Here is a 19,600-nt window from a genome sequence, read left to right on the forward strand (position 1 = left end):
AAAGCATTTGCACTTCAAAAACACCAACAAACAATAAAATGGCAACGACTAGATAATCTGTTTTAGTAATGAAAAGATAAATACACTCCAGAGAAAACTCCACTGTTCCTCCCTAAAACAGTGCTGTGGGAACGCTTCTATTCTCCTGAGTTGGCTTATATGCCCTCGATGTAACTTCTTACCTGTATCTCTGATAGTGCAACCCTCCCTTGGTGCTGCACTGGAGTGTCATCGGCTTGTTCAAGTCTGCACAGTGGAACGTCAATCCATAACCTTTTGAATCTGGATGCAGTCTACCACTGAGTGAACATGCCTCCACCACCATCTTTGTGGACACTGAGGCTTTTCTTTTTTTTTATGTTCAAGGTTTTTCACTACCAATGTGATGAAAAACCTTGAACATAAGAAAAGCCTCAGTGTCACAAGAGTGGTGGCAAACTCTGGGGTATAGGCATCCTGGAGGCATGTTCGTTCACTGATGAACTGTGTCCACTTCTGCCAAAAGACCTCTCAATAAGGAGAAATGGGAGGAGGTAGAGAATGATGCCTGATTTTTGTCTAAACATGAGTCTTGGAAAGTGTCGGGCTCTCAAATAACATGTTACCTCACAACCAACCCTAAGGCTATTGGGTGTTAATTATTTTTTTCTTTGGATAGAGCAACAACAATTAAAGAATGTTACTTTCTTGCCTCTGCCTCAGCATCCTGCCCCCTCATCGATTAAGTTTAACCCTTTAAAGATCTCATTAGCTTTCTACAACCTCTTGTTGCTACAAGCTGATATGATCACAGTGTGATCAGGGCAATCTCTAACCTGTTGCATATAGATGTGAACTAATGACGTATCCAAGCAAGTATTCCATCAGAAAATACTTCCCTTCCATCTTCTTCCTCCTCTTCACCCCCCTCCCATTAATCGCAGCTACTTATTTTCATCTTGCCACATAAGGAGGTCTTTTTACTAATTGTAAATCTTCACAATTTCAATATAATGGCTGAAAATTCCCCACCTACACGAAGCTTGGAATGCTCTGTACTCTGCTCCAGGGTTCCATATCTGTATTAATCGACTGGATAGGGAGATGTAAATGTTTTGGCCTCGGGAGTCTGGGTTTGGTGAACATAATTCATTAACCTTATTTTTAAACCGTGCAGTATATTACCAAAAGGATAGAAGTTGAGTCATCCAGGACGAAGCAGGATTTGGAAGAAGCCCAGGCCAGGAATCATTACCTTCAGGAGCAGATTGCTATCCAAAGACGGCTACTGGCTGAGCAGGAACAACAGCTTCAGGACTCCTGGCGGACATCGGCCCAGCTTCAAGCTCAGGCAAGTCCAGAATGTTTTCTTTTCCCTCCCACTAACATTAATGAAATTCCAGTAACTGGCTATTTCTTGTTAATTCGGGCACTGATGTGGCTAATCATGAACCATAGCCAAAAGCATGCCGAGTTACGTTGATATCTTGTTAACCTCTCAAATAGAGAAATCCGCCTCAATTATACGGTGTGAATTAACTTGGAATTTACTTGCTTGTTTGTACTTCCTGTACTGCACACTGTTCCACACTGTTGTGTGGAAGGTTCTAGGCTTACTCCCTAGCAATGACATTTGCTTCAAACTGCAGGTCATGATGTATGAAGCAGAACTTGAGCGGACACGTGGGGAGATGCTTGAGGCATTTCAAGCAATGGAGGATGAGAAGAACCAGGCCATTGAGGAGGTCTTCCTGCAAGCCCGAACTGAAATGAAAACCGTGCATGAGAATCTGAATGGTGGGTGATGCAGAAGAGGCAGTGCACAGTCAGCACAAAGAATAGACATTTAGTGGGGTCTGTGAGCAATATGTAAATAATAATGAGAGATGCACCTTAGCCCATCTGTTGTATGTGGAGATCTTTGTAGGACTGGATGGTATGTGCAGGATTACGAGCAGGGTCAGCTTGGGTGTAATGTGTGATTACAAGCAGGGTCAGATTGGAGTTGGGGTGCATTAGGAAGGTAGTCAGGGAAGGTGGTGAGGTCAGCCCTGATGTGCATATATGCAAGACTGAGGCGGAAGCTGAGGGACTTTGCACTGTATTGAACCTCTCATCTTTCCCTGCAGGTGTTCGAATGAATTTGCTCTCCATCCAGCCTGCCCTAAAGACGCTAACCAGTGATTACAACTGCCTCAAAAATCATGTCCGTGATTTTCCATGTTTGCTGCAGGATGCTGTTAATCAGACAAAGAGGGAGGTGAGCTGCCTTTCCATAAAGTATTGCAGTGTTCACTGTGTCTACTTCTGCCAAAAGGCCTCTCAATAAGGAGAAACGGGAGGAGGTAAATTATTAATTATTAATTAATTCTTGTGTTCTTATGTAAAGAGTGATGTCTGATTTCTGTCTAAATGTGGAGTGTGTCACTATCATGTAAGTGTGCAAGAGGCTCATTGCTGTCAGCATGATTAAGGGGCTAGCTATCTTTCTCTTCGACCTGCTGTGGTGGTAACTCTTTAGTATATCAACCATACTTTAAGGTCACACTAAATTCACAGAGGTTTATAGCATGGAAACAGGCTCTTCAGCCCAACTTATCTGTTTTTAAGCTTTAAGCTTGTCCCAAATGCCTGTGTTTGGCCCATATCCCTGTGTACCCAGCTTACTGTCTAAATGCTTTTTAAAAGACAAAATTGCACCCGCCTCTACCTCTGGCAGCTTGTTCCAGACACTCCACCCTCTGTGTGGAAAATATAGTCCCTCTGGACCCTTTTGTGTCTCTCCCCTCTCACCTTAAAAATACGCCCTTTAGTTTTAGACTCCCCTACCATTGGGAAAAGATGCTGACTATCTAGCTGATATATGCCCCTCATTATTTTATAGGCTTCGATAAGATCACCCCTAAGTCTCCTATGCTCATAGTCATAAGAAACACGACCTTTTGGCCAACTTGTCCTTGCCACCCTTTTTTTAAACTCCTGAGCTAATCACAATTGCCTGCATTTGGTTCATATCCCTCTATACCCCTCGTACCCATGTAACTATCTAAATTCTTTTCAAAAGATAAAATTGTACCAGCCTCTACTACTACCTCTGGCAGCTTGTTCCAGACACTCACCACCCCCTGTGTGAAAAAATTGCCCCTCTGGGCAGTTTTGTATCTCTCCCCTCTCACCATAAACCTATGTCCTCTAGCTTTGGACTCCCCTACCTTTGGGAAAAGATATTGAATATCAAGCTGACCTATACCTTTCATTATTTTATAGACCTCTATAAGATCACACCTCAGCCTCCTACGCTCCATAGAAAATAGTCCCAGTCTGTTCAGCAAGTCCTTGTCATTCAATCCATCAAGTCCTGGTGGTGTTAATCCATCATCGTCGATGAGGACCTTGACACCATTAGTCGTTTTGAGGCTGGTTGTGGTGTGTCCGAAGAGGACTGATCAGGCCAATTCTGGCACGAAATGTCCTGGCACATATTGGACAGACTTGTGCAGACACTGTAGTTGTTGCGCTTGTGGCTCTGGACTTGCGCAGCTCACGCTTAAGTTGTGCTTCAGCAATACACCTTGCTTCGAGAGCTTGACAGCCTTTGTGGATGAGGCAGCACCAGGTAGAGCGGTTTTGTGCCAGCGTTTCCCACATGGTCGTGTCTATGTCAAGCGACTTCAGGGAGGCCTTGAGTGTGTCTTTGAAACGTTTCTTCAGCCCTCCTTGCGAGCGTCTTCCAGCAGAGAGTTTCCCAAAAAGGAGCTGCTTGGGTATGCGCTCATCTGACATACGGATGACATGACCTGCCCACCGGGTCTGTGCTCTCATCAGCAGTGTGTGGACTGATGGTAGACTTGCTCTAGAGAGAACTTCAGTGTCTGGTACTTTGTCGTGCCATCTGATGTATAGTATTATCACGTGGAAATGATTGAGCTGTCTTGATGTCTTCAATTACACAGTCCACGTTTCACAGACATACAGGAGGGTAGTGAGTACCACTGCGCTGTAGACCTTCAGTTTTGTTGCTGGGCTGATTCCTCGATGTTCCCATCCAGTGGAGCGCAGTCTACCAAAAGCAGAACTTGCCTTTGCTATTCTACTGCATCAACAGTCACTGCTTGGGAGAGGGTGCTGCCAAGATAAGTGAATTGGTCCACTGCTTGTAGTTTCTGCCCTTTGTGATTATGAGTTCTGAGTATGGTGTATGAGGAGCAGGCTGGTGCATGACTTCAGTCTTTTTAATGTTGATGGTGAGTCCAAAGTTCCCATAAGCCATGGAAAATTTGTCCATACTGACTTGCATCTCTGGCTCAAAGCCAGTATACAGGGCACAGTCATTGGCAAAGAGGAAATCTCTCAGAACAGTCTCTTTCACTTTGGTAATAGCTTGAAGTCTCCTCAGGTTGAAAAGCTTCCCATCCACTTGATACTTGAGGCTGATTCTGGCGACGCTGGAAGGCATCATTCAGCATAGCAGTAAACATCATGCTGAACAGTGTGGGTGTGAGCACACAGCCCTGTTTGACAACATTGGTGACTGGGAATGCCTCAGAGGATTCTCCGCCATCTAGTACTCTGGCCATCATGCTACCATGGAACTGACGTAGCGTCTGAATGAATTTGGGGGGGTGCAGCCGAACTTTGACATAATCCTCCATAGGCCTTGTTGGCTTACAGTGTTGAAGGCTTTCGCGAGTTCAGCAAAGATTGTGTGGAGCTTGTGATTCTGCTCCTGATACTTCTGAAGTTGGCACGCAGCAAAAATCATGTCAGTAGTCCCATGACCTTTGTGGAAGCCACACTGTGACTCTGGAAGCAGGCCCAGCTCCAGATGAGTGACCAGACGGTTTAGCAGGACTCTTGCGAGGGTTTTTCCTGTGATGGAGAGCAGCGAGATTCCTCGGTGATCATCGCATACTTGCCGAATCCATCAAGTCCCTGTAGCGTCCAAGTAAATCTTTTCTGCAGTCTTTCTGATTTAATAATATCCTTTCTATAATAGGGTGACCAGAATTGCGCACAGTATTCCAAGTCTTACCAATGTCTTGTACGACTTCAACAAGTTGTACAAGACATTGGTCCAACTCCTGTATTCAATGTTCTGACCGATGAAACCAAGCATGCTGATTGCCGCCTTTACCATTCTGTCCACCTGTGACTCCACTTTCAAGGAGCTATGAACATGTACCCCTAGATCTCTTTGTTTTGTAACTCTCCCCCACTCTCCCATTAACTGATTAAGTCCTGCCCTAGTTCAGTCTACCAAAATGCATCACCTCGTATTTGTCTAAATTAAGCTCCCATCTGCCATTCGTCATCCCGTTGGCCCAATTGATCAAGATCCTATTGCAATTGGAGATAACTTTCTTCACTGTCCACTGTGCCACCATTCTTGGTGTCATCTGCAAACTTACTAACCATGCCCCCTATACTCTCATCAATATAAATGACAAATAACAGTGGGCACAGCACTGATCCCTGAGGCACACTGCTGGTCACAGGCCTCCAGTTTGAAAAACAACTCTCTGCAACCACCTTCTGGCTTCTGTTAAGAAGCCAATTTTGTATCCATTTCAATACCTCACCCTAGATCCCGTGGGATTTAACTTTATGTAACAATCTACCATGCACTACCTTGTCAAAGGCCTTGCCAAAGTCCATGTAGACAACATCAACTGCACTGCCCTCATCTAACTTCTTGGTTACGCTTTCAAAAAACTCAATTTGTGAGACATGCTTTTCCAAGCACAGAGCCATGCTGACTGTCCCTAATCAGTCCTTGTATCCCTAAATGCCTTAGATCCTGTCTCTCAGAATACCTTCTACAGCTTGCCTACTACAGATGTTAGGCTTTCTGGCCTGTAGTTCCCAGGTTTTCCCTGAAGCCTTTCTTAAACAGAGGCACAACATTTGCTACCCTCCAATCTTCAGGCACCTCACCTGTAGCTGTATTAAGCAAAGGAGGTTGTGTTAACCTACCTTTTGTGTACTGATAGGCTGCCATGTTTCCTCCATTACCATAGCGACTACACTTCAGCTGTAAAATGCTTTGGAACATGCTGAGGTTGCGAAAGGCACTAAATAAATACAAGTCTTGCTTTTCATTCTAGATCTACCAGGCAGTGGAGGAAGCGCAGAAAACAAATCAGGATCTGCTGCGCAAGTACAAGCGAGAGATGCAGCTGCGGAAGAAGTGTCACAATGAGCTGGTACGACTCCGAGGTGAGTCAGTATGCGGACCTGGAGCTCGTTGTTCAACAGCTCTTGTACAATTACTGTGGGTGGGAGGCTATCTGTCTGAGCAGCTCTGTGCCTGCTGTAGGGAAGGGAGATGATTATAAAAAGCTGACTTCCTTGACACTCCTTATCCCATTTCTTTGACACCACCTTCCTGCTGTTTTTTCAGGGAATATCCGTGTGTTGTGTAGGGTTCGGCCTATAAACCAGGATGATGGCACCGGGCTTGACACCAGAAACATCATTTCCTTCGACAGTGATGACGATGCGGTTCTGTATGTGTCACACCGTGGCAAAACCTCTATGTTTGAGCTGGATAAAGTATTTCAACCACATGCAGTGCAGGCAGATGTAAGTGGTCAGATCACGAGGACTGATCCAGTGGCTTACTGGACCTTGCGCAAGGTTGTAAGCACTGTGATAGTAAAAGATCTAAGTAATAAGAAAAGAGGTCAGTTTATAGGAATTCAGAGATATCAGTTTAGTGAGATATGAAACAGCCAAGGTTCATTTGAGTTGACTTTCTAACATCTAGTCACAAGATGATAATGGAGTTATTGACAAACAGAATAATCAATTTTTATCAATAATTCTGCAACTGACTCAGGAGTAATGTGAAGAAAACTTCAATTCTTTAATTTTGTTCAAAGTTTTTCAGCTAAGATTATCCATTATCTGGTATGAACTTATTTTCATCAGTTTATCTCCTGAGAATACTTGATGCCTTAAAACATAGTTTTGTCACAATTTTACAATTCCTCCACTGAACTGTAATGATTCACATTCCGCCAACACCACCAAACTGATTACTCACCTCAATGCTATATGTGGAATCTTGCTAAGTGAAAAATGACTACCCCAATTGCTTGCACAACTGTATTTACACTTAAAGTATTTTGTTTGGGGAGGAAAATCTGCCATCCTCACATGGTCTGGCCTACATGTGGCTTCAGATCCACAGCAATGTGGTTGACTTTTAAATGTCCTCTGAAATGGCCCAGCAAGCCACTCAGTTCAAGGAAATTTAGCAATGAGCAGTAAATGCTAGTCCAGCTGGCGACACCCACATTCACATGAATTATTTTTTTCTAAAAAAAAGCTCTCTTGGTATTTCTGACAATAATGAGATGCACCATAAATGCAAGTCTCTACTTGACATAATTTTGCACAGGGTAAGAAAGTTATAAATGGATTTTGTGCAAGGAGCGTTGATTTAAAATGAACCAGCCAAAGATCTCATCCCTTCCAAACATCGCCTGGATTCCAGCTGAGTGGGTGGCATTTGTGTTGGTTCAGTTTGTGGTTACTGGATGAACTGATCCTTTGCTCTGGATTCATTCACTTCTGGTCAAATAATGTGGACTTCATTAAAAATTCACATTGTTCAGAATCATCCTGGCTCTTTGTGAATTGGTATTTAACTCATCCAAGTCAATTGATAATTCTCGTAACCCTCAAATGTAGATGTGAATCTTCCAGGCCAGGGGATGGGAAAAGTAACAAAAACAGAAATTGCTGGAAAGAGTCAGCAGGTCTGGCAGCATCTGTGGAGGGAGAAACAATTGATGTTTTGAATGCTGTTCCTCCTCATAAGAACATAAGAAATAGGAGCAGGAGTAGGCCATCTAGCCCTTCAAGCCTGCCCCGCCATTCAATAAGATCATGGCTGATCTGTCGTGGCTCAGTTCCACATTCCCGCCCTCTCCCCATAACCCTTAATCCCCTCTCTTATCAAGAACCCATCAACCCGCTTCTTAAAAATATTTAGCGAGGTAGCCTCCACCACTTCAACGGGCAGAGAATTCCAGAGATTCACCACCCTTTGAGTGAAGAAGTTCCTCCTCAACTCCGTTCTAAACCCTTTATCTTGAGGCTGTGCCCCCTAGTCCTACTATCCTTTCTGAGTGGGAAGAGTCTCTCCACCTCTATCCTATCCATCCCATTCATCATCTTATATGTCTCAATGAGATCTCCCCTCATTCTTCTAAACTCTAACAAGTACAAGCCTGGTTTATTCAGCCTCTCCTCATAGCTCAAGCCCCTCAACTCCGGCATCAGCCTAGTAAACCTCCTCTGCAGTCCCTCCAAGGCCAAAATATCCTTGCGTAAGTACGGCACCCAAAACTGCACATAGTACTCCAGCTGCGGCCTCACCAATGCCCTATACAGCCGCAGCAAGACCTCCCTACTTTTATATTCAATCCCCCTCTCTATGAAGGCCAGCATCCCATTCGCCTTCCTGATCACCTGCTGCACTTGCAAGCTGGGTTTTTGTGACTCATGCACAAGGACCCCAAGGTCCCTCTGCACCGTCGCCTGCTGCAGTTTTTCGCCACGTAAGTAATAATCCTTCCTACCATTATTCCTACCAAAGTGGACCACCTCGCACTTGCCAACATTAAATTCCATTTGCCATTCCCTGGCCCATTCGCCCAGCCTATCTAGATCCTTCTGTAGACTCTCCACACCCTCCGCACAATTTGCCTTTCCTCCAATCTTGGTGTCATCAGCAAATTTCGACACCCTGCACTCGGTTCCCTCCTCCAGATCATCTATATAAATGGTAAATAGCTGAGGCCCCAGAACCGACCCCTGGGGCACTCCACTAGTCACCATCCGCCAATCCGAATAGCACCCATTGACCCCCACTCTCTGCCTCCTATTTGACAACCAATCCTCTATCCACGCTAACACCCTACCCCCAACTCCATGTCCCCTGACCTTCTGCAATAACCTCCTGTGAGGTACCTTGTCAAACGCCTTCTGAAAATCCAGAAAGACCACATCCACCGGCTCTCCTCTATCCACCGCCCTAGACACATCCTCATAGAACTCCAGTAAATTTGTCAGACACGACTTCCCTTTAATGAAACCGTGCTGTGTCTGCTCTATCAAGCAATTCCTCTCAAGATGCCTCGCTATTTCCTCCTTGATGACGGATTCTAACATTTTACCTACAACAGACGTTAAACTAACCGGCCTATAATTCCCTGCCTTTTGCCTGGCACCCTTCTTAAACAACGGTGTAACATTAGCCGCTTTCCAATCTTCCGGCACTTCCCCGGAATCCAGCGACGTCTGGAAAATAACCACCAAGGCATCCACTTTCACCTCCGCCATTTCTTTCAGAACCCTCGGATGCATTCCATCTGGTCCTGGGGACTTGTCCACAATCAGCCCCTCCAGTCTGTTGAGCACCTCCTCTCTAGTAACAATAATGTCATTAAGACCCTCCAGTCCTACCACCTTTCCCTCTCTAACACCCGGCAAATTATTCACGTCCTCCTCCGTGAAGACAAACAAAAAAGTTATTCAGTTATTCATCTGTGGTATTTTGCTTTCATTGTAGTGGGAAAAGTAAACTAGCAGCTGAGCTTTGTTGTGGAGTTTAACATCCAGACTTGTCTTGCAAAACCTTTGCGATATTGTCAGAATTCTAAATATTTCTCTGTTTTGTCATTTTAACTCTCAGATATTCCAGGAGGTCCAGGCCCTCATCACTTCCTGTATTGATGGATACAATGTCTGTATTTTTGCATATGGACAAACTGGTTCTGGCAAGACGTATACTATGGAGGTAGGGTTTTTAATGGCAGTCTTGTGGCTGCATTCTAAATGGATAAACACTTGTTTTAAACTGGCCCCCTTCAATCCTGTTCACATATACACTCTCCAAACTCTGCAATGTTAGATTAATTGATGTGAAGGATGAGGATATCATGTGGCTTCTTGAAGCAACAATACCTCCCCTCTCAAAATGCGCCAACAGCTGAGTGTCATTTAACCCTGGAACTAGTGAAATCTGAGCTTACTAATTGGCTTTTTCGGCCTCTGTTGCACTTCTGAAAGAAGCCAGCTATTTTCAGCTACCTCTTCTTCAAAAGGGTCTTCCAAGCCCTTTTCCCATGAGGAGCTCTGGAATAATCAAAGTCCTGAACAGCAGTCTTTGTTCCAAGGTGTCTAACGCTGTCCTGCTCAACAGGTCTATGTTTCATAATGGAATGTAAGTTATTATAAATCTAGGTTTCTTGTTTGATCATGGGATTGCCGCCTTTGTGTACTTTCCCATCTCTGCTATTTTGTCAGTAAATTCTGCCAACTCTGGTGTGTGGAAAGATGTATTTTTTTCCCTGCTAAGTGCACACAGACATTTAACATTGATGAGCAACCTTCATTTCTCCAGGGTTCACCTGAAGACCCTGGAATTAACCAGCGGGCTCTGAGACTCTTGTTCGGTGAAGTGGCAGAGAGGTCTGCAGACTGGGATCTGACCATCACTGTCAGCATGGCTGAGATCTACAATGAAACCCTCAGGTATGTGCACCTGATCACACTTTTAGAGTGTGGCAGTTTTGACCACGAGAACTGCTCTCCACACGTTGGCATGTGACGTTACAGGGATAATCCATGGATGTGGCTGCTAATAGTAGTATTTTCTCTTTTTATAGAGACCTGCTGGGGTCTGACCCCCAGAAGATTGAGGATCTAACTATGAGGTTACTAATACTTGCACTCTGGTGGAAGGTGCATGTGTGGTGATTGATACAATGCTTTAGCATGGCTGTAGAGCTGACTGTTCTTTATATTAAAGAAAACCTGTGGGTCTTTCTAATCCAGTTTTTCCAAACTGTTGAGCTGCATCCTCTGTGTCTACTACTGGCGGTTCTTAGGAGGGTACTTCGGTCCCCGTATCCTTCACTCACTATTTTGAAGATCTGTCTGTAGCCACAGTGACTGGGAGTTTGGGTCACTGAATCTCTCAGTCGCCCTTGTTGCGATATCCCCATCCCCTCCTTACCAGTTGAGTTTGTTTTGGGGGTGATGAAGAGAAGATCTTGATTGACGTAACATGGTCACATTAGAGGGGGGTGAACACACAGGATATTTGGCAGGACATTTTCTTTGGAACTGCTGCAGGCCCTACACCAGCTGAGCCCTATAGTGGCCCACAACAGGGATTCTTCTCCTGTCTTTTGTCCATCCCACAAGAGATTAACCATCTTTCTCCCATGTTGAATTCTAGGTTCACCTTGGGAAGTCCAGTGCGTCTGTACAAACAGGGACTTTCCAATAAAGGAATAAGTGAGTGTCTTTAAGGAGCAGGATTCCTGTCTCCATGTGCCCTTCATCAAGCCCCAGATATACATGAGTACAATTATAACACTCCCATGATTGCCTAGATCAGCTGACACCACAGAGAGCAAGCCCCAAACCTGGTGGCACCTTCTCAGTCTGTAAGGCTTCATCCCATTTCAAAATGTGTTTTCTCCTCCCCTGTTCAGAGGGAATCCCAATCCAGTCAATTTCATTTCCCTGGGAACTGGTCCAGCTCTCTTGCTGCTTTAATCAACTTAAAAAGTGAGTGTTTCTCTATCTCCCGCTCATTCTGTCTCCTTCCACTCCCTACTGCGGCTGCATTGATCTTTAATCTTCAAATTTCAGCATACTACTTCACTGCCGATGTCTGAAGGTGATAAATCCGGGAGTGGATCATGCCAGGCTGGCATGTGCTAATCATGGGATTAAGAAGGATGGGTTGTTGATGATCCTTCGCTGCTTCTGTAATTCTGTTTGCTTGTTAGTAGATACCTTTTGTTGTACATAACCAACTGTTTCCCTCTAGTAGCGTAATCTGTTTCAATACTGACCTGGTTGTGTGGCTATTCAGCTCAGTATCAGTGGAGATGTGGCCTTCCTGAAATTGACATGGCCCATTAAGTTTTCAAAAGCAATGTTTGGAGCCATGAAAATTATCTTTGCTTTTTGTATAAGGGACCAAGTTGCTGTGTAGGTTAGATTTGGAGTAAAGTTAAATCTCATCAAATACTGTCCTGCAAGTTACAACATGAGGTGTAAAGGTTCCTGCAGTGCTGGAGTTGGTGCAGAGGTGGTATTTTGGGGAAATGGTTCAGCATTCTTTTTGATCACCTTTGACAATGTAGTTTGGGATGAAGAAATCCTGTATAATATCCAAAGACAGTTAATCTAACAATTCCACTGCAATTAATCCATTCAACAGTTTGAAGGAAATGGTATTTTTCCCAAATTTTAAATGGCAACGTAGGCTTGATTTTCTTATTATGATACAAAAATTGCAATTGAGTTTCTGTACAGAGGCGAGAAATCAGTTAAATGTAGATTAGCTCTGCCCAACTTGCTGAAGCCTTTGTGATGACATCTCCTGGACCCTTCTCTAAGTTCATAGATTCCGAACAGTTTGGCTATTTGATGTTAGATTTGGGGCTGTTCACCCTCCCTCACTAGTATCACACTCAGATCAGAGTCTTCAGGTAGCATGTGCCAAGATTTGATTTAATGGCTCAACTCTGTTTAGAGAAAATTCACTAGGCTGATTCCTGGGCCCTAGGGGTTGTCTTAGAAAAGATGGAGCAGGTTAGACTGAGACTCATTAAAGTTTAAAATACCTTATTGAAACATACAAGATTTTGAGGGGGCTTGACAGGTTGGCTGCTGAGAGGATGTTTCCCCTCATGGGAGAATCTAGAATAAAGTCTTAGATTCTCACAAGCAATTTTTAAAATTTCCCCTTTTTTTTTAGAGCACAGTATTCCATGTAACTGCACCCACAGTCTCCCTTCTGTCTGGTGTTTGCTGCTGCTCTGTGGCTGTTGATGTTGTCTTTTCCTCCTTGTGGTTGTACGTCTGGTGCTGAGGCAGTGGGATCATAATGCTGGTTCTGTTATTGAGCTAAACAAGTAAATCTCTTGTTTACTTTACAGGAACTTGTTGGCCAAGGACCCCAATGAGAAGCTGGAGATAAAGCTGAGCCCTGATGGCAGTGGCCAACTCTATGTCCCAGGTCTGATTCAGATCAGGGTACAGAGTGTGGATGACATCAATAAGGTGAGAGAGTTTCTTCCCCCACCCCACCTTTTTGTTCTTGTGTTGTGTGGGAAGAAGGGCTGAGCAGGTTTGCAATGGAAAAATAGAATGCAAGAGGGCTGGGACATTTATCCTGACCTAATGACTCTTGTGCGGACTATTTCTACTATTGCCCAGGAAGGCTAGCTAGTTGGTGCCTGGAGACCTGATGCTGTTTCCTGGAAAATTGTGACCTTTGTGAGGGAGGCACACTGAGGTCTGTCATTCTGTTCCATCAGGTTTTTGAACTTGGACGTGTAAATCGTGCAACAGATTTTACAAATGTGAATGAACGAAGTTCCAGGTCTCATGCTCTGCTTATAGTCTCCGTTACTGGGATAAACCTCACCTCTGGAGTCAGAACAACAGGTAGGATCTGGGTGTAACAAACTACGTTGAGGCTTGATAGTGTCAGTGTGAGTATTTTATATATTTGCAGCTTTGATCCACATAATTCATTAAATTCATTCATCAACTCCAGACTGTTTTTCTTCTAGTTCTGTCCATGTCTCAATCTGTTCATTTTAACGTAACCTTCAATTTATCAAATGGTGAAATTAAAAAAACAGGAATTGCTCATGATAAAAGGATTGCAGTCCAACTAGTTTACCATCCACCATCCTGATAGTAATTTGATAGAGTGGTAACAGACTAATAACAATGGTCACCTGCAGTGGGCAGAAAGGTGCAGTATTGAGCTGGGATGTAATGGAAACAGCAGAGCTGCGGGAGCTTGATAATGAGGAAGATTTTAACAGAACTACTTTAATTCATTCAGCAGGTGTGGGTGTCACTAACGAGGTCATTAATCATTGTTCATTCCTAATTTATCTTGAGACCATAATGGTTAGCTACCTCCTTGAACCAGTGGAGTCTGTTGTTAAGAACACTCTGTGCCATTAGGGAGGGAATTTCAGGAATTTGATCCAGCAACAGTGAAGGAATGGTGATATATTTCTGTGTCAGGAGGATGTGTGACTTAGAGGAGGAGAACTTGCAGGTGATTGTCTCCACACATCTGTTGCCCTTGTCCTTCCAGGTGTTGGACATTGTTGGTCTGGGAGTCTTGGTGAATTCTTGCAGTCCATTTTATAGATGTTATGCACTGCTGCCGTTGTGTACTGGTAGAGGGTGTGAATGGAGTGCAGTCAAGTGAAGACTTACTATCTACAAATGAAAGTCTAGTCTAACAATTAAAATTTAGCTTATGATAACTGGGCCACCAATTGATCCCTCTTCCTGTTTGAACATACGTCTCTTGTGGGTTTTTCATGATCTTTATTTTCTTTCAGGTAAATTAAACCTGGTAGACCTAGCTGGGTCTGAGCGTGTTGGTAAATCAGGTGCAGAGGGACCCCGGTTGAGAGAAGCCCAGAATATTAACAAGTCCTTATTGGCCCTTGGTGATGTCATCTGTGCATTGCGCTCCAAGCAACCTTATATTCCTTTTCGTAATTCCAAACTGACTTACCTGCTGCAAGACTCCCTCAGTGGGGACAGCAAAACCCTCATGATGGTCCAGGTGAGATTCTTTCCTTCCTTCCTCACTTTATCAAAGTGTTTCTAGGACATGAACTTACAGAAGCCTCAACTGGAGAGAGGTGGCCCTGTGCATCAGGTACAGTGGAAAATGGAGGAGATTGGGGAAAAGGACAAGGGAGTCAGAAAACATGTTGGCCTTTGCTGCTTTGATGCACTTTGGTGGTTAGTGGCATGTCGATGCCGTGAAAGTAGAAGGAAGAATATGGGACAGCTTGGTATGTTAGTTACTATTAGAATCAGATACAATTGGAAGGCATATGAACTGAGCTTATATAGGTTTGTTAACGGGTTGAAAATCCTTGGTGTTGGTTGTGCTGATAGATGATTAGCTAGTATTGGGTTTGATAGTGTTTCACGTTCTCTTCCCTTGGGAAAACAGATGTGAAGTGGTGGAAGGATTCAAAGCATTGCATAATTAACCAGATTCACAGGCTGAGTAACAGTCTGACCACAATGTGAGCACAGTTGCCATCACCTTTACATCAGTTGTTAGGCTAGTCAGTTCTATACTTGGGGCGGTGGGGAAAGGGGGGTTTACTGGGCTCCCACAATCCATACAATGAGGAGAGAAGACCCAGCCTACCAGAAGTAAGTATCCTGCTGGATGTCAATGCAAAATTCAGAGCCCTAGTTCTCCATTTGGGGTAGGTAGCATCATAGCAAGAGACCATGTAACTTGTCTTATCATAATTGTCAGAAATATCTCTTACCTTGCATGGAAACTGCATAACATAATTCTATTATGTAGGAGATTGCTGCTGCCAAAGTGTCCACTGCAATATCCTTAATCAGTATTTATGTGAATGACCAGTTTATCTGATTTTACTGGTTTTGGTTAAGGGAGTAATGTCCAAAACACCAGGAGAATTTCCTATTCTTCAAGCAGTGTTGTGGGTTTTTAAACAAAATTTGCCTGAGCCTCCAAAGCAGGTTTAACGTCTTATCCAAAGGATGACTTCCAAAAACACAGCACTCCCTCAGTGCTGCACTCGAGCGTTGGCCAATATTGCTTTGAAGCCCCACAGTGGGGCTTGAACCAATGGTTTTCTGCCTTGAATGTGAGTCCAATAGAACCAACCTGCAATTGCCAGAGCCAGAGAAACATAAGAACATAAGAAATAGGAGCAGGAGTAGGCCATCCAGCCCTTCGAGCCTGCCCCGCCATTCAATAAGATCATGGCTGCACAGTGGAAATGAATGTGTGCATGGATTTTCTATTGTAACTAGTTCTTCTCCAGCTTTTGTGATTTTTGTAGGTATCTCCAATGGAGAAGAATGTCAATGAAACAGTTTGTTCACTCAAGTTTGCCCAGAGAGTGCGTTCGGTGGAACTGGGGCCTGTGGTACGAAGAGCTGAAAACCAACACTATTCCAGCCGCCAAGACTATGAGGTAATGAATATTTCATCACCTAATGTTCTCGGGGCACAGCGTAAAAATGTTTGCTTGTGAGGAAGTGATCATAGGATTGAATCTTGAAAAGAAAGGGAAGATTATACTTTCTAGATAGATCAGCCCAAGATTCTCCAGCCTTTCCTCGTAATTCAAACCCTTGACCAGTGAACATTTGGTCATCTGCACTGATGATGTGGGCAAACCCCAAAAGCTTGTGGGATTACTATCAAATAAACCTGTTGGACTTTAACCTGGTGTTGTGAGACTTCCTGCACCTAATGCTCTCTCCACTCACATTGTCGGCATCTTTAAGACTCGAATAGCAGGTTAGCTGTAAAGACTCGCATTCTAATCCGTATTCTGTAAACGGTGTATGCTGTTATATGCTCTGTCAGAGACCAGAACACTCTACTCACCTGACGAAGGGGCAAACCCCAAAAGCTTGTGGGTTTACTATCAAATAAACCTGTTGGACTATAATCTGGTGTTGAGAGACTTCTTACTGCATCTGCACTGATTCCAGCAGTTTTACATCCCCGTTGTGTCTCAGTGACGATCAAAGCACTGAAGTTGAATCATGACCTCTAGGGACTTGCTTCTGCTGCATTTTTTCTAGGTCGGTCTTGTCTTTTTCAGTTTCATTTTCTTATCTCCTTCCTCCAGAATTTGTAGAGGATATCCATTTTTATTTCCTTTCTTAATCCATTTGAGAGTCGCATGGGTTTTAGTTTGAGCTGTTAATTTCTGGGTATGTGTTCATCCTGTCCAGCTTTATTCTTTTCTCACTCACCCTCTGCTGAAATGGCTAACTGCCTTCAATTCCTTTCCATTAGTTCTTTCAAATGGTTTGAAACTAGCTTTTCTGAAACATTTCTTTTGATGCCCAGCCTTTTATGTTTGAGATTGTGAAATTATAATTCAATTTAAAAAATCCAGAAATTAAAAGTCTAGTGATCACCCTGAAATCATTGTCCGCTGTCATATAAAAACCCATCAATTCACCTACGGCGTTTTAAGGTAAGAAATCTGCCATCCTTACCTGGTCTGGTCTACATGTGACTCCAAAGCTACAGCAATGTGGTTGACTCTTAATTACCCTTCAGGGACAATTAGGAATGGGCAGTAAATGCTGGCACAGCCAATGATGCCTACATCCTATGAACAAATTTTAAAAAACCTGAATCATTGTATTAAATGTGATCATTCTGTAGTTGCTGTCTTGCAAGATCCAATTTCAGGCACTGCAATGTATGTTTTCCTGCACAGTCATGAGGCAGCCATGCACTACATTGACCAGCTGGTTCCATTCAGTGTTATGTAAATATTGGACAGTCTATCATGCAGTATGCTGATAGGCTAGCAGTGATGGTGCAGCAAAGACGTATTAACCCAGTGGGTTTTTTTTGCCACAGGAAGGATGAAAAGTATATCTGATAAACTACCCCTCCCCAAATTATTTTCAATCCCTTCATGTGTTGGAACTGAATAAAAGTTTAGCAATGATGTAGTTTCTGTCTCGGTGTACTTGTGTAGGATGGGGAGCTTGTTGATGATGTAATAAAGCTCTTTGGAACTTTGGCTTGAGAGGTTGTGTCATATACAGATAGTGCCTCAGACTCCAACTGATGTATATATTCTCTTTCACAGTTAGAATCCCCTTCTGCGGCTCCCCAACAAGGGCGGTTCAATATCAGCCATTCAGGAGGGAAAACCACAGCAGGAAAAAGAAGACTAATGGCGTCAGGTAAGGCAGTCCTGCAGGAGGTCAAATTTAGTGAGAATACATAGTTTCAGCCAATTTCAGCCAGCGTCATAGATGGCGTTTGCTGCTTTTCTTGGTTGAGATGTTGATAGGTTTTGAAGTCAATGGAGGGCAAGTGATTCATTCAGAGTCCATGCCAATGCAGGGGAGCTATGCTGTTGACCAGATCTGCTCCATCCACAACCAGTTCCTGAACCAACTCTCAAACATATCTTCCATATATTGGACAATCTTAGCCAGCAAATCACCTCATGAAATCCCAGGAAACTTACCAGGACACACAAACTACTAGTGGTCCTTCTCATGTCATCTTCCCCTTAAAACATGGGATTGGAATAGACCATTTAACGTGTGCTATTTCACATTGGCCTATATTGCGGATGTATACTAACTATATATTTGTCCCCTAATGCCTATAGCTCCTCTCTGAGGGACAAGAGAAACAGATTCACTGAAGAACAGAATCAGTTATGTCAACATTCTGTTGACAATTCAATAAATTCATTTCCTGAAAAGCATGAATGTGAATTACGTTAGTTTTTTTTAAATAATTAACCTTTGCAAATGACCAAAGTTCCAGCTATAAAGAGCATCTTTAACTATCCCATAAACTATGCAATCAATGCTGCAAGACCTGTTGAGTTTATCCAGCATTTTGTTTTAATATCAGATTTCCAGTATCTGTAGTATCTTGCTTTTATTTAATAACTATGTAACCTAGTCCTTGATGTCAGAGAGCTACCCAACTCCATGGGCCACATTGTGAAGTAGCCCTGTAGGGCCCAACGTATATTCTCATCTGTTATCCTGATTGAGAAGGATAGAAGTCAAAGAACAAAAACAGGCCCTTCGGCCCAATGAGCCCGTGCCGCCATTTCAACACTACCAGTCCCCCCCCTCTACCCATGACCCTTATCTATTTATGGCAATCCACATTGAGGGAAACTAATTTAAGGACAATTTATTACTTCCAATCAGCCTAATAGCACATCTTTGGGGTGTGGGAGGAAACCGGAGCACCCGGAGAAAACCCACGCAAGCACGGGGAGAATGCGCAAACTCCCACAGACACTGGCCCAAATCCATGTGTCTGCACAGCAAACAGTGATAGTCACTGAGCTGTCATGTTGCCCAGTATCTGGTCCAGTTTAAGCACACTAACAACATGAAGCACTAGGCCAATATCGAACATCCAAGAGCAGCCCAAGTACAACCCATCGCGTGTATGCCCCTCGTTGGACAACAAGGCGGACTGACTTAAACCTGTGAATTAAAAGAGAAAAAAAAAACATTATTATCATACCATATCCTTTTACATTACCAGGGACATAAGTACTGGCTGAACAGTTCTACAGGGTCAGAAGGAGAAAAACTGATTGAGGCATGCTGCAAATTGGTGCTAAACCTCCATTTGATGAACAAAATGATTAAAAGTGTCACTCCTCATAGTTATCATTGGCTGGCAGGGTGGCATGGTGATTAACACTGCTGCCTCAGTGTCAGGGGCCCAGGTTCGATTCCCGGCTTGGGTCACTGTCTGTGTGAAGTCTGCACATTCCCTTCATGTCTACTTGGTTTCCTCCCAGAGTCCGAAAGACATGCTGGTTAGGTGCATTTGCCATGCTAAATTCTTCCTCGGTGTACCCGAACAGGTGCTGTAGACTATGGCGACTAGGGGATTTTCACAGTAACTTCATTGCAGTGTTAACGTAAACCTACTTATGACACTAATAAATAAACTTTAAACTTGTCAATAGGGTCAACCCAGTCTAATTATACTGTCTGATATTTCCCTGACCTTCCAGAGATT

The 19,600-nt window shown here is 43.6% G+C and overlaps 1 protein-coding gene across 5 annotated transcripts in view; it reads left to right on the top strand.

The window, feature by feature from the left end:
- kifc3 (kinesin family member C3) overlaps positions 1-19,600 on the top strand; it is a 66,448-nt gene that overhangs the window by 41,195 nt on the left and 5,653 nt on the right. For 4 of the 5 annotated variants that reach the window (XM_080187179.1, XM_080187178.1, XM_080187182.1 and 1 more), the window contains 13 exons: positions 1,157-1,330; positions 1,629-1,776; positions 2,109-2,239; positions 6,084-6,195; positions 6,380-6,561; positions 9,683-9,787; positions 10,394-10,524; positions 10,659-10,706; positions 12,951-13,074; positions 13,332-13,461; positions 14,385-14,614; positions 15,891-16,025; positions 17,676-17,772. In XM_080187179.1, coding sequence (XP_080043305.1) covers positions 1,157-1,330; positions 1,629-1,776; positions 2,109-2,239; positions 6,084-6,195; positions 6,380-6,561; positions 9,683-9,787; positions 10,394-10,524; positions 10,659-10,706; positions 12,951-13,074; positions 13,332-13,461; positions 14,385-14,614; positions 15,891-16,025; positions 17,676-17,772 — 1,747 coding nt within the window. The remainder of the gene's footprint in view (positions 1-1,156; positions 1,331-1,628; positions 1,777-2,108; positions 2,240-6,083; positions 6,196-6,379; positions 6,562-9,682; positions 9,788-10,393; positions 10,525-10,658; positions 10,707-12,950; positions 13,075-13,331; positions 13,462-14,384; positions 14,615-15,890; positions 16,026-17,675; positions 17,773-19,600) is intronic. The other variant, XM_080187181.1, reaches the window with a different exon arrangement.

This window comes from Carcharhinus amblyrhynchos, chromosome 4, assembly GCF_965287045.1.
Source record: "Carcharhinus amblyrhynchos chromosome 4, sCarAmb.v2.hapA, whole genome shotgun sequence".
Taxonomy (NCBI): domain Eukaryota; kingdom Metazoa; phylum Chordata; class Chondrichthyes; order Carcharhiniformes; family Carcharhinidae; genus Carcharhinus; species Carcharhinus amblyrhynchos.